This window comes from Colias philodice, chromosome 6 (assembly GCF_061535455.1).
Source record: "Colias philodice isolate Cphi_HAF_F1 chromosome 6, ilColPhil1 Martin Lab GWU primary, whole genome shotgun sequence".
NCBI classification, from domain to species: Eukaryota; Metazoa; Arthropoda; class Insecta; order Lepidoptera; family Pieridae; genus Colias; species Colias philodice.
Genome location: NC_143091.1, coordinates 12,733,301 through 12,747,249, shown reverse-complemented (window position 1 = coordinate 12,747,249; position 13,949 = coordinate 12,733,301). Strand labels below are relative to the sequence as shown.

Genomic DNA, 13,949 nt, shown 5'->3' with positions numbered 1-13,949 from the left:
TAGCGGTCCGCCCCGGCTTCGCCCGTGGTACTTGTTTACGTTTTCTCTACATAAGAACCATCCTCGTACTTCAAGGAATATAATAAAAAAAGAATTATCGAAATCGGTTCAGCCGTTCTCGAGTTATGCGCTTACCAACACATTTTGCGATTCATTTTTATATATAAGATTATGTTGTTTTATTGAATATCCATCGTTAATTAATTATTAATTAAAAGTAAAACTTTAATTTAAATTAAAAGTAAAATTTTTTCGGTGACAAGAGACTAGCAGGCTTAGTGCTTGCCTCATATGACTGGGTTAAATTTTTATCACTAAATACGTTTTAGTATAATGATTTGGTTACATAAAACGTGATTTTGCACTGGTTTATAAAATCTTTGAATTGAAAACGCACTCATACGTTTCTATCAGCAAATTACATAAATTATAGTACTTCGAACGAGGTAGGGAAAAGTTAACTACCTAAAATGCATACATGCTTTTGCCAAATGCATTTGGCAGCGCATGCAGCTATAATTATTATAAGGGTATCAACTTCTGATAATGTCTGATAATTTGGCAGAGAATCGATTACTGAAAAACATGAATATTTACATTTCTAATCAGATATTAGAAAAATTCTTGTAACACAATATTTGAGACTCAGAGGACTCAGACTTGAAAGTATCTGGGTCACAAGCTATCCCTTCGATTTAATTTTTCCCCTCCTTTCCTAAATCCTTATCTCTTTGGTTACTTGAAGACTTAGAAATACTGATAGAGTTTTTTTAATGTGACAAGCGTGTTTTTAAATACGCCTAAAGTCAGATTTTTTTATACATGGTAACTCATTGTTGGACTAACAAAGATGAGAGTTTAAACTGTACAATTTCCCTTTTTATTTCCTGATCTTGTTAAAATTAAGGCCTGTTTTTGGTTCTTGCTGAAAATTGGAATAGTGCTTGTAAGCCAAATAGTTATTCAGATTATTTGCATTAACGATATAAATAAATAATTTGGAAAATCCAAAAGTGCACGCCTCATAATTTTTTTTTAATAAATATTTATTAATTATTATTTTTGTTTATTTAATAACAATTAAACCACATCGAATCAGACCCTGAAAAATGAAAGGGTTCTATTCCTGAGCATACTCAAGCGTAAGAGAAAAAAAAAGACTCGATTAGTAAAGTATTTCGGTCGCTATCGTGTTAACAAGAAAAAGGATCCGCACATACAGACACACGGACGTCCAAGACAGAACTTTTTTAAACTGTTTTTTAACTAGTTTAAATAACAAAAATGACATCAAAAATATCATGAACGTTAAAAATAGTGTTTTTTCTTAATATGTGTGTGTATGTATTATCTTACAAGTGCAATGTATGATACATAAAGACATTTTAAGTTTGAAAAATCAGATGTTTTGCGCGAAGTGACAGTAGTACCCACCTCAACGCTTCGCTTATGAGGCGTGCAATATTCAATCTAATAATTCCAAATTTTAGTATATAGGTAGTATTTTTATACCACATCTTAGGGTATTATGCACCTGTAGCACAGATAATATTATAGTACCAAAGTATAGAAATCAGTAGCAGTTTCTTTTATTTATCTACTAGCAGTCCGCCCCGGCTTCGCCCGTGGTACATATTAACGTTTTCTCTACGTAAAAACCATCCTCGTACTTCAAGGAATATAATAAAAAAAGAATTATATAGAAATCGGTTCAGCTGTTCTCGAGTTATGCGCTTACCAACACATTTTGCGATTCATTTTTATATATAAGAGAAGATTCGGCTTTTTAATAATCCATAGAATATGTACAATGCTGTTATAATATAAAATATGCATAACCCGTAAAATTGAAAGTTATCGATCTCAAAATATGGTAAAAATAATTATATAAATTTACGCAGAGTTGAAAATAAAAACTCTACAAAAGTAATGTTTTGGTAGAGTCATCAAATTGCTCACGGGAGAAGCGGGAGTAAAACACAAATACGCACTTACGATTGAAGTTAAGACAACTTTTTTAAAAACTATCTCCAAATCCGTAATCAGTTCTGAATATGAAGTTATTGAATTTTCATGTAGTTGCGCCAAGCGGGTCCGCAATAGTCGGGTTATCCAATTACTTGCCTCAACCAAAAGGATGGCGTGATTTCTAGCTTTTGAGTTAACCTTTAAAAATATCACCTTTACACACTATGCAGCGAAAATTTTCTAGGTAATATAATAGATACATATAGATAAGTCAAGAAGACTTGTGAAGAAGATGACTTAGGTATTTTTGGTAAGTTGTAATGATTGTTTTTAGTAAAGCTATATTTTAGCAAATATCTTTAAAAATTTCTTTTATTTTAGTTTGTTTCATAATGTATGTAGGTACTTTTAGCTTTGGTCAAAGTTCAATCAAATTAGTTTAGCAATTTTATGTGATAGCGCACATGTTTTTTTTTTATATTTTCACAAACAATTTGTTAGTTGTTACTACAACAAATAAACTAAATAAAACACTGTTTGATTAGAATTTTTATAAGAATAAAAACGCAGAGTCAAATATTGAAGTATCATTAGTAGTAAGTAGTATATTCCGATAAAAATGAATTATATATTAGACATCGAATCACAGTGAGTAAACAACGCTCGCACCGTTCCCGTAATTCGGTACGTTCCCGGAATTTTTATACGTCAAAATGTCGCGTTTGTATTCACTTCGAGACGGTTTGTGGAGCGCCTCGCACGTGGCGAGCTCTATTTGAATATGTTAATGATCTGAGTGATATCTTAAGGGCCTATTTTTGGCGTCACATCATAGGATAAATCGTAGTTACATTTTTAAGGAGGTAGGAGAGCTGAAAGGGTTTGTAGAATATAGTTTATAGAATTATACAAAAGGGGATGATTAGAATGCTTCGAAAATTCTATACCATGTGCTACTCAATCAAATAAGCTCACGCAGATAACCAACATAAAGATGAAATAAAACTTAACAACAGATGAACTGAGTACATTAACTAAACAAGGAAGCATTTTAAAAAAATATTATTGGATTATTTTTAAGCATATACTAGATATTACACTTGCATGCAAATTTTAAAGATAATACAATCACACAACGTAAAATTGTAAGTATAAGTACATAGACGAAATAGGTAAAAAAATTACTCTAAAATTGAAGCTAGCTTTACAAAATTGCAGTTTTCACATGGCTATCCCGGGAATACTGTCTGCAGTCGCCAGACTCCGTGTAAATCTCCCGGGAACTATTGTGGTACCAAAATCCTAATTTATTTCCCTACTGAATTACATATCACGTACCAGCCCATTTTAGCCTTATGAGACTTTTAAAGTATTACCACTGCAGTGCAACTTTAAAATTCTATTAGTTCGTTTTATTGCTAACGTTTACGATGATACGAATAGATAGTTTAAGTCAGGAATATATTCCTGTATTTAGCTTATAATCCTTATTTGAAGATAAAATTTATTTTAATTATAATAAACAATAAGTAAACACAAGCAATCTCTGCTATAATTATACTCTAGAATACATTTTAATATTTACATTTATATTAAAAAGTTACTTTAAAAAAGTTCATAGTGATCTAATTACATTCTTTAAAAGGGAGAATATTGAGTCCAGTTTCATAAAACGTACAGGTGGCGGTTCGCGCCGCGACAGAGACAAGCGACCGAGACAGGAGACCGCGGCCGAAGACCGCGACCGTTACTTGACGTTCGGCAATGTATAGGCGACAGTTCGCGAGCGAGACAGAGACAGGAGACAGAGACGCGAGACGGGAGACAGCGAGACGGTCGCTGCCCCAGACCAGTAGTGTCTCGTGTCGCGCTCAAAAAGCACAGCCGAAAATACTTTCTGAATACATTATCATCAAACATTAGGTGCTTGTTCACTAATAGCGAAAATGATCCTTCTTGGCCTCTAGTTAAATATAATTCTTTAATAGGTAATCTTCTTCTAGTTTTGTTTTTTTTTTGTAATAATAATATAATAGCAAATCATCGTCTTCTTCTTCCTCCAATAGAACTTCTACTACTTGGTTTTCCATCATGATACAAAACACAACTGACTACATCGACGGACTCTCTGATACTGATTAACTTTTCGGTCGTGAAGAAACTGAGACACTTGTCGCGGTCTCCGGTCTCGGTCTACAGTACATGCAGAAGAGACCGAGACACTTGTCGCAGTCTTCGGTCGCGGTCTCCTATCTCGGTCGCTTGTCTCTGTCGCGGCGCGAACCGCCACCTTACCCGTTGTGATCACGTAGCTGTAATGCATTGTCCACATGCAATGCGCTTAAGCATTTTTTCTCATTTGAACGATGAAATTGGGTTGGGTTTCAAAATGGTTTGAGTACAATGGAGTAAATTTTTATCATTTTCTTGAGTTTAATTTAAAGCGAGTGTACATAGTACATTTGGATTTAGAATCCATTCAAAAGTCTTGAATTTCTGGGGTCAATATTTATTATTCTAGATTAAGACAAAGGAGACAAGATAACTATTAAGTTAATTACGAACTTTCTTACATTTTAGCGGTTGGCACCTTGCAAAAGTACTAAAGAGCTTTTAAGTACTTAGATACCATGAAGAATTCTGATGCAAAAAGGTTGGCAAGCCGTAGCACGCGCGCTTTCCTCGGCCGAGGCATATCCACATGGACCAAGATGCCTCGCGCGGAAAATGCTTCGCGAGGCTGTCGCTCTGAGTATTTATTTATTTAACCATGTAATTTGCCTCACTGCCTAGTTTTTTAAAACCGTATCTGATATTTTGTGTTTACTTGTCTTTGGTAGGAAAAAAATTGTTTTATTCAAATTTTATTACGAAATTTATAAATTTACATAATTAGTAGATATGTTCATTAGGGGGTCAGGCGCCTCGAGGGAAGCTAGTTACCACGCTGGTCTAAGGTGGTATCACTAAGGTGATATTCAACCGTCTGCAAAGGCTGGAAGGTTGTAGGATTCTCATGGTATAATATTTTATCTTAGTGACATATCACACTAGCGGATTGCGAGCGGTTTCAAAGCGGAGCGGGTGCGCAACGAATACGTTGCGGGCGCGCAACGAACACGCCGCGGTTGCGCAGCGAATTCGTTGCGGACGCGTGGCAGATGCGCAACGTTTACGTCGCAGTCATGTACACTCATTAACAAAATGGAATCCGTGCTGGTTGTTACTTATAACTTGTGATAGTATAATAATTATGAGATCATTATTTTTTACGAGTTTCATAACATGTTAATGTTTAGGGTATTGTTTTATCTATTAAATCTTGGTCGAAATGCAATCAGATAACTTAATTGCTCATTAAGAAAGTTCATTAGTGAAATAAATGTTAAAGCTCCTTAACTAAAACAGGGCTATCTTATTATTAGATAAATAGCAGTGAATAGAAAATTTTATCAAGCAACCAGCAACTCACTATCACTTTGCTCATAATTAGGTTCACAAAATCTCTTTATAACATACGTTGCTATGGGAGAGATTATACTGGTCAGTCGTTACATACTTTTGGAATGTATGGTACATTCTAAAAGTCCTAGTAATTCAATTTTATAGCACCTTTTTTTAACAACTCCAGTTGTTATTACATCTTTAGTTAACTGTTAAGTAAGTGCATTTCCACAGTACGGTTAAAAAATTGAGTGCTACAGAAACGATGGAAATATTGAATGGAAGTTAGGCAAGGCGGAAGGGCTGGCTTTTGTGCGAGAGTATACAAAATGACGCGTCCGCAACGAATTCGCTGCGCAACCGCGGCGTGTTCGTTGCGCGCCCGCAACGTATTCGTTGCGCACCCGCTCCGCTTTGAAACCGCTCGCAATCCGCTAGTGTGATATGTCACTTAAGATACCTACTGTAATATTTTATATTACAGTATCTTAAGGTATCCGGTATCAGCGTTCTGACCATCATTTTTCTTTTTGTCATTGCGTACTAAGACCCCTGTAGAACCGCCATCCAAATGACCCGAAATTTTGTGGGTCATTTATATCATTATCATATCATATCATATCATATCAGGTCATATATTTAATAATTGTATATTATATCAGCTTAGCAGATTTTAATATATGTATGAATTTAGTTAAAAATGCAACAACCACATATTATGTTACAAATAGAAAAGGGCCGGTATTGTTAGTCAATCGATTTTACATAACAAGTTCTAAATAGATTTTCATGAGTGTTTATATATCATATCAAGCTAGCCACGGCCAACCAAGAAACATTATACAATAATTGTGTTTATTTGCTGAAAGCAGTTTTCTCTAATTAGCACTCTATGCGTAGTCTTTCGAAGACACTATTTGATTTCTGCCATTCAGTCCCTACTGTTCAAATATACGACACAACCTCTGAAAAAGAATAGAAATTGAATCATTATTAAAAAAAAAAAACTGGCCCTGGCTTGATAGAGATAAAAAACCGAATTAATTATTAAAAAGTATATTTTGAATTTGGAACAAAATGCTTGCAAGGAGGTCTATTCTGTTATTTTTGTTATATTCTGTGATTGTTTGTGAAGCTGTCAGCGAAAACGATGTCGAGCCAAGGGGAAAGAAGAAAAAAATTGCACTGTTTGGTAAGTTAAATTGTTATTAAAATGAACGTAGTTTGCAACTTTTTTACTTCAAAAACTAAATTATCTAATTTAATTAACTAGTCTGAATGTAGTCAGATAATTAATTAAAACTAAGAGCTTTTGAAATGAAATGATCAGATTTCTAAAATGCGAATCAATCGAACAAATTATTATAATATTCCTATTTTACGTAAATTAGGAGAGAATTTTGTTTATCCCAAAATAAAAGACGAGAGGTATAAGTGTGAATGGTTAATGAATTTGGTATTTAGATACTATCTAATAACTTATTTAAAAACTAGCTTTCCACCCGCGGCTTCGCCCGCGCAGTCAAAGAAAAACCCGCATAGTTCCCGTTCCCGTGGCATTTCCGGGTAAACCTCCTATGTCCCGGGGTAAAAAGTAGCCTATGTCCTTTCTCGGGTATCAAAATATCTCTATACCAAATTTCATGCAAATTGGTTCAGTAGTTAAGGCGTGATTGAGTAACAGACAGACAAACAGAGTTACTTTCGCATTTATAATATTAGTATGGATATAATATACATAGTAAATATTTTCTTATAATATTGGGTATGTATGTGGAGGCTAGATAATGTTTTTTATCGATAAGTTTCGACAAAACTTTCAGCACGTTTTTCCTTATAAGAACCTTAATATTATTATTAGTAGGTACTTACTTAAATTTTATTTAAGACAGAAAGTTGAAACTCGCGTCAACTACAAGCAATATTAATAGCAGACCTAAATGTATCTTTTTTTTTATCTGGCAGTTTTTATCGCGGACCTGGTGCTCAAAAAATTCTTCGTTCTCAAGCTGGTGTACGCTTTTATCTTCTGGCTGGTGATCCACAAGGCTGGCTACTTCCTAACCTGGTTCATCAGTTATCTGAAGGAGCAGAGTCATCACCATCATCACCCACACCACGAGTACGGGCCGCATTATGATCATAGCTACGGCCCGTATAGGCGAGAGAGTCATGGGATTAGAAGCTAAAAGGGTTATTTGATTAGAATACTTTTAGAATTAACCAAACGGGATTTTATTCGCGTCTTTTACCAGTGCAGATAAAAAAAAAGACGGGTTGCACTCCGGGAGTGCCGGCAGAAGTGAAAACTTGATTATTAACGTTGAGCATGTTTGATATCCATCCGTCTCATGCTTTTTCGATCAGGTCACGTGTCCTGACGCGAGTTTAAGATTTTATACCCATTACAGAAAAAGTGTTCAACGCCGCTAAAGAAGTTTTCACTTCAAAAACTATCATGAAGCGAATTCGAACCCGTGTCTTTTGCCGAACCGTGGCAACGCTTCACGGTCAGTCGTGATCTTACCTCAGAAATCGCATTTCTTATAATTTTTTAGGTTTTATGTGCCAAAGGAGGGACCCAGGTTATTGTTCTATTTTTTAAAAAATCATTTGTCAAACATTTCAATGCTTTAAAACTAAAATTGCAGTTGTTAATAATGTAGTAGGCACGGAGCTAATTTTGCCAAAAGTACAATGTGTATTCTATTTCATTATTAGTACATATTTAAGTAGGTACAATACTCACTATAAGATATTTAATAAATTAATTAAGCATGTATTTATTTTAGATTTAAGTTTAAAACTCATAAGTCATAGTTTTTACCGCATTGTTGCGGTCTTCTAACCTGCATATTTTTGCTACTTCAATGCTTACGCGCTATAACTTTACATGACTGAAAAAAAAATGTAAATCTGTTTAGCAAATTCTACAAAATATGCACATCTATTTATATGGATAGGAAGCCTTTCGTAACTCTTTGGATGTTTATTGTAATTTGTATGGTAATTTGCTGAAGAAAATGCAGTTGTTAATAATGTAGTAAGCACGGAGCTAATTTTGCCAAAAGTAAAATGTCTATTCTATTTCATTATTAGTATTTAAGTAGGTACAATACTCATAATAAATTATTTAAGTATGTATTTATTTTAGATTTAAATTTAAAACTTGAAAATAAAATGTTCAAACATGTGATTTTGTATTATTTAACAATCCTCTAGTTTTATTTTAATTTAATTTTTCTCTATAGAAATATCATATGGCTCATGAGGAAGCCGATCGAATTTATATGCTATATTAATTAGGTATCAATCTAAATCAGCTCTACAGTGAAAGCCTGTGCTATAACTGTAAAATGCTGAGCCGCAGTCATTTTAGTGGGTTTTATAAGTTAAATTGTAGATAGTTTGTAAATTCATAAATTGTTAATTTGTAAGTTGTCTACTTGCTAATGCAGACTTATATTATTTATTTATAGTCGTTATCATCTTGGTACCAAATACATCTGGGTACCACGCAAGTGTAATCTAGAGCTAAATTTATACAATAATATCCTTCGTTTATTTGTTGTATAAGAACGACAAATAAACCCTTTCAATTTTTTAATAAGCAACATAGTTGAAAATTGACAAGTAATTATGTTAATTAGTAAAAACAATAACGCATAAGGACAGTTGGCAAGGGCGAAGCAGGCTCAGTGCCAAAGATTAGGCCATTTGCTTAATAAGCAATTAGACGAGTTTGCCAACTCTTATGATAAGAACTTTTAGTTACACTGCAAGACTTTGGAAGAGGACTAATCTACATCTACACTAATATTATAAAGAGGAAAACTTTGTTTGTTTGTTTGTTTGATTGTAATGAATAGGCTCATAAACTACTGGACCGATTTTAAAAATTCTTTCACCATTCGAAAGCTACATTATCCACGAGTAACATAGGCCAGGTTTTATCCAGGAAATCCCACGGGAACGGGAACTATGCGGGTTTTTCTTTGAAAACGCGGGCGAAGCCGCAGGCGGAAAGCTAGTTATTTATAACTAGCTGGAAACCGCGGCTTCTTGTAACCGTGTACGTTATAGCTATCTGCTATTCAAGACTATCTTTGTAACAAAATTTCATTCGTTTGATATTTTAAAAAAATATTTGTTTATTGACATAAAATCATCAAACAATGCACGAATGATGCACTGACTACCCAACTAGTAGATTGCCTGGTAGAGATTGCTTCTTAGAAATATGGCCGTTTCATATACAAACGATGTCTTTTTTGTATAATAGATGCCTAGTTGAGAACTGTATTTCAGTGGTTTGTGGCACGCCCATTAAATTAAATTTGTAATATTATAGCGAAGTTCAAAGATTTTCATCTTATCTTAATTACACAGACAACATAAATAACGCAAACTGAATTAAGATACCTACACTAATGTAATCCCAAATATTTTAGTACTACATATTAAGAAATTACATTATTTTCACACCATTACTACAGATATTCGAGTCTGGCAGGAGAAATTAAGGTTCTTTTTATGGGTCATAAAATACAAAGGTGTCTTAATGCACTCTAATTTACTATTGCGGGCGCCTCGTAAACTTGCCGTATTGAATTATGAAATAATTAAGAATATCTCATTGTATTTATATTATACTAATGTCTAACCCGTGTCTTTGCCCGCGTCGTCAAATGTAATTCCCATGGAAATGCGAAGTTATATCCTGGTAAAAAGTAGGTTATGTCATCTAGGTCTGCTATTCCTAGATACAAAAATTATCTATACATATCATAAAATTGTTCTGTTGCGAAGTTCAACAAAGACAAACAACACAAACTTTGCAATTATAATTTTTACAGCAAAATATGTAGCCTTTTCCCTGGAAAAGACGAAATATAGCCAACTAGGTATCGTATTTTTGGTTAAATAACACAAGTAAGTATAAGAATGAGCTCTTAAATGTATGCAAATGGTAAACTGTACAGGAAATACTACAAAATTTTCAGAATCCAGTACACCTAGATTTTTACCTAAGAATATTTTTTTGTTCTTTAATAAACTTTACCATTTACAATAGATAGCAGTTACATGGTGTTTTTTATTTTTCTAATTTAATATTTTATTCCACGTTGCAATTTGGTGCAAAAAATAATAATTTCTCTTCCCGCCATAAACCGGTCGGAACCAGATAGAACCAGCTATTACTTGCAGGGGCCGGATGAAACTAGTTTATTCCCTTCAGAGGCAGCTCGTGATACCGACTTAAATAAGCTCTTTGTGCTATAAAGTTTTATAATGTAAGCTCTGGCTATAAGAATGTTCCGCTGTCGAATTTATTTTATTAAAGCTTTAAAGTTTTAATTAAGTTTGTTTCAATGAAAATGTTTCTCGTTAACAAACAGCTCAATTCGCGAGGAAATCTTTCAGTGAGTTGTATTGAGAATATTTTGTGCAGCATTTGATTTAATTTTGATTTATATTTACTGATTCTGCTTATACCCGCATAATTATCAATATGATTAGTGATATCTATAAAGAGAACTTAAAAATATTATAAATCAACAGCAGTGTGGGCTCCGGCTCTAGGTTTAAGTTAACACAGAAAAGACACTCAGAAAGACTTACATACTTATAAACATCCAAACAATATTATATCTAAAACATTTCACATAAAGATATGAAGAACATTCGTTTATCTTTATAATATAGCCACGAGAAAAGAACGATAGATAAAATAAAGATAGCTCTCTAAAGACTTGATGTCCTGGAGCAATCTCATCATTGGTTTAAATAAAACAGCGCTGCAAGCGCTTTAGACTGTACGGTTGTCAAGTCAGGGCAATTCAGTGATAACGCGTAAAGCGGGTTAACGAATTTGCTATAAATCCACAACCAAGCGGCGCGATTATAAAGCGTTTACGCGTGTCATAAAACTGCTTTTGATGTTCAAAGATTATGTAAAGGGTAGATGTGGGACTAATAAGAAAGATAGGAAAGGAAATACGTGCTAGAAACAGCCCGATGCTGAGGAGAGCTCGCGAAATAATACATATATGTATTATATATATATAATATCAGATAAAATATTTTTCATATAATGCTTCGCTCACTTTGATAAATAAAATTTTCTTAATTCACACGAATCTATCTACTAGTTAACAATAAACAAAGCTTTTAATAGAGTAACTCATAAACGTAGGTACTTAAATGTTATTTCGTCTGTATTTGTTTATCATCACATTTATGGATAGTTTGTCAAATAATTTATCCAGTAGCGGCATCGTAGCTACACCTACCGGCGCCAATAATCAAGTTACTGTAAATTGGGTTGTTAAAATTTTGCCGTACAAAATATCCGACCTGGATTTTGTAAACAAAGTCAAATTTTGTCACCTAACTTTAATTTTTCGTGTTTTATATACCTACAGTATACAATCCATTTTAAAAAAGCTCTCCATGATCACATCACAGGTTACAGATTTAAGTTAACTCGAATTTCCAGCAACGCTAGTCTATTAAAAAATGCAACAATTATTTTCTACGGGAATTTCCCCTGTTAACCACGTTCTGCTCGAAATTCGAAACAAAGGTTCCGCATAAACTTTGTCAATTCAAAGTAACATACAAAGTTGTACGATAAAACCGATTTAACAGTTACGGGAAGTAAACATAACATGAAATCGTGACTTGAATATAAAATAACAGTTCCTACCAAAAGTCATATCTGTGTTGTATAATCTAGCCAACACAGACACAGTGACTTAATTTAATGATGATTGCTTCCAGCTTTTGTAGCGAGCATTGTAATTGCTCTTCGCTCAATATTACGTTATTACGAACCGATGCTGGCCGAATATTGCACGGGATTAGATAACATGCAAATTATTTAAAACGAATACAAAATTATCTGTAAGATAAACACGGGAAATGCTACTTGGAATCGGCTACGACACGGCTGTAGGTAGTATCTCTATTATTACCGTGGCTACGAGCATCCATGAAAATACCTTCATAAGTTTCGTCACACTAAAATATAACCTAAAAAAAATTTTAGTGAACATTATTATGCAGGAAAAGGCAAAGGCAAATCTAAGAACATTTTATGATTTGGAACTCTTACTTATATTTACAATCGAAATAGTTCCATATTTCTATTTTGTGGAAAGAATGTCTTATCAAGATCTAACCTCGGTAGTAAAACTAATTCTTCCACCCTTGTATGTTTTTACATAATATAAATGTGGTTGATTTAATAAGAAATGTGTGTAGCTTTATACACAGAGAAAGGGATACATGGCAAGAATTTACCTGTTCAAATATTCTATACTCAAGGGATAATGATATTAGGAGAGCTCCCCGCTCAAGTTATGAAGATAGGTACATGTTGGTACAGACAGACGTGTGGCGGATGCTGTATGGTTCTGTAGATAATAAATAAATATAATGGTAAGAAAAGATTATCTTTTTATCGGAAGAAATTATTGTTTATTCAGAAATATTGATATTAAGAAGCAACTAGTAAACGAGTTACTAAGTTAGGACATGCATTAATATTGAATGTTTATGAATAATTATAGAATAATAAATATAGCAAATATAACTTCTGAATATGTGTTAATTATGATCCCATCAAAAACATCCTGTAAAAAACCCAAGTCTCGCAGCTCAGTCTTTCTACCGTCAAAAGTTGTGAGATCCATGTAATACCAAGTCGGTTAATCTATTTAGTGTCTACTTGAAGGACCTTCTGTCTTAAGTTATTACATAAGTTATTATCATGCCAATATTAAAAATATTTAACGTTTTAAACAAATAGATCGACTTGGACATCGCTTGATTTGATTATTAGTATGTATCACACTACACAGCACGACGGGCCAGCGACCAACAGGAACGAGAGTTTCAATCGCGTGAGGCGCGAGAGACTAAAGAATCTAATATAATATTGTAATATTCATTTTGTTTTCATGCGATGTCCAAGTCGATCTATTTGTTTAAAACGTTAAATATTTTTAATATTGGCATGATAATAACTTATGTAATAACTTAAGACAGAAGGTCCTTCAAGTAGACACTAAATAGATTAACCGACTTGGTATTACATGGATCTCACAACTTTTGACGGTAGAAAGACTGAGCTGCGAGACTTGGGTTTTTTACAGGATGTTTTTGATGGGATCTCACTTCTTTTTGTAGAGCCTTTCTTTTTGATACCATCTACTTCTAACGAATTTTGTTAAAGGTCTTATGATATTTTCTTATTTTTATATGTAGTCTTCCTCTTTTTCTTTTCCGGTACTACTTCTTGAGCTTCAGCCACAGTTTTTCTCAAAGCCCACTCCCTGTCTCTATGGGCTTTTCTCGGAGGCTTTGATGTCTCAATTTTTGACAAGTCTGGACGGTAAATACTTCTTAATCTGTTGTATTCACAAATTGATGATTCCTGCGCTTTAATACTTCCAAAGTCGACATTAATGAGATGTAAACCGCCCAGACTTGTAACTCTCGAAAGTGCCACGTAAGCTTGACCGGATGTGAAC

At 33.8% G+C, this 13,949-nt stretch overlaps 2 protein-coding genes across 2 annotated transcripts in view; both read left to right on the top strand.

The window, feature by feature from the left end:
- shop (sulfite oxidase) overlaps positions 1-172 on the top strand; it is a 73,492-nt gene extending 73,320 nt beyond the window's left edge. The window contains exon 12 of the transcript XR_016315798.1: positions 4-172. The gene's annotated coding sequence lies outside the window, so the exon portion shown is untranslated. The remainder of the gene's footprint in view (positions 1-3) is intronic.
- A 5,986-nt stretch (positions 173-6,158) lies between these two features.
- Positions 6,159-8,554, top strand: LOC149488144 (uncharacterized). Its single transcript, XM_089695951.1, has 2 exons — positions 6,159-6,604; positions 7,378-8,554. Exons 1-2 carry the CDS (start codon positions 6,490-6,492, stop codon positions 7,599-7,601), a joined length of 339 nt encoding a protein of 112 aa, XP_089552077.1. The 5' UTR covers positions 6,159-6,489; the 3' UTR covers positions 7,602-8,554.
- Positions 8,555-13,949: the final 5,395 nt, after the last annotated feature.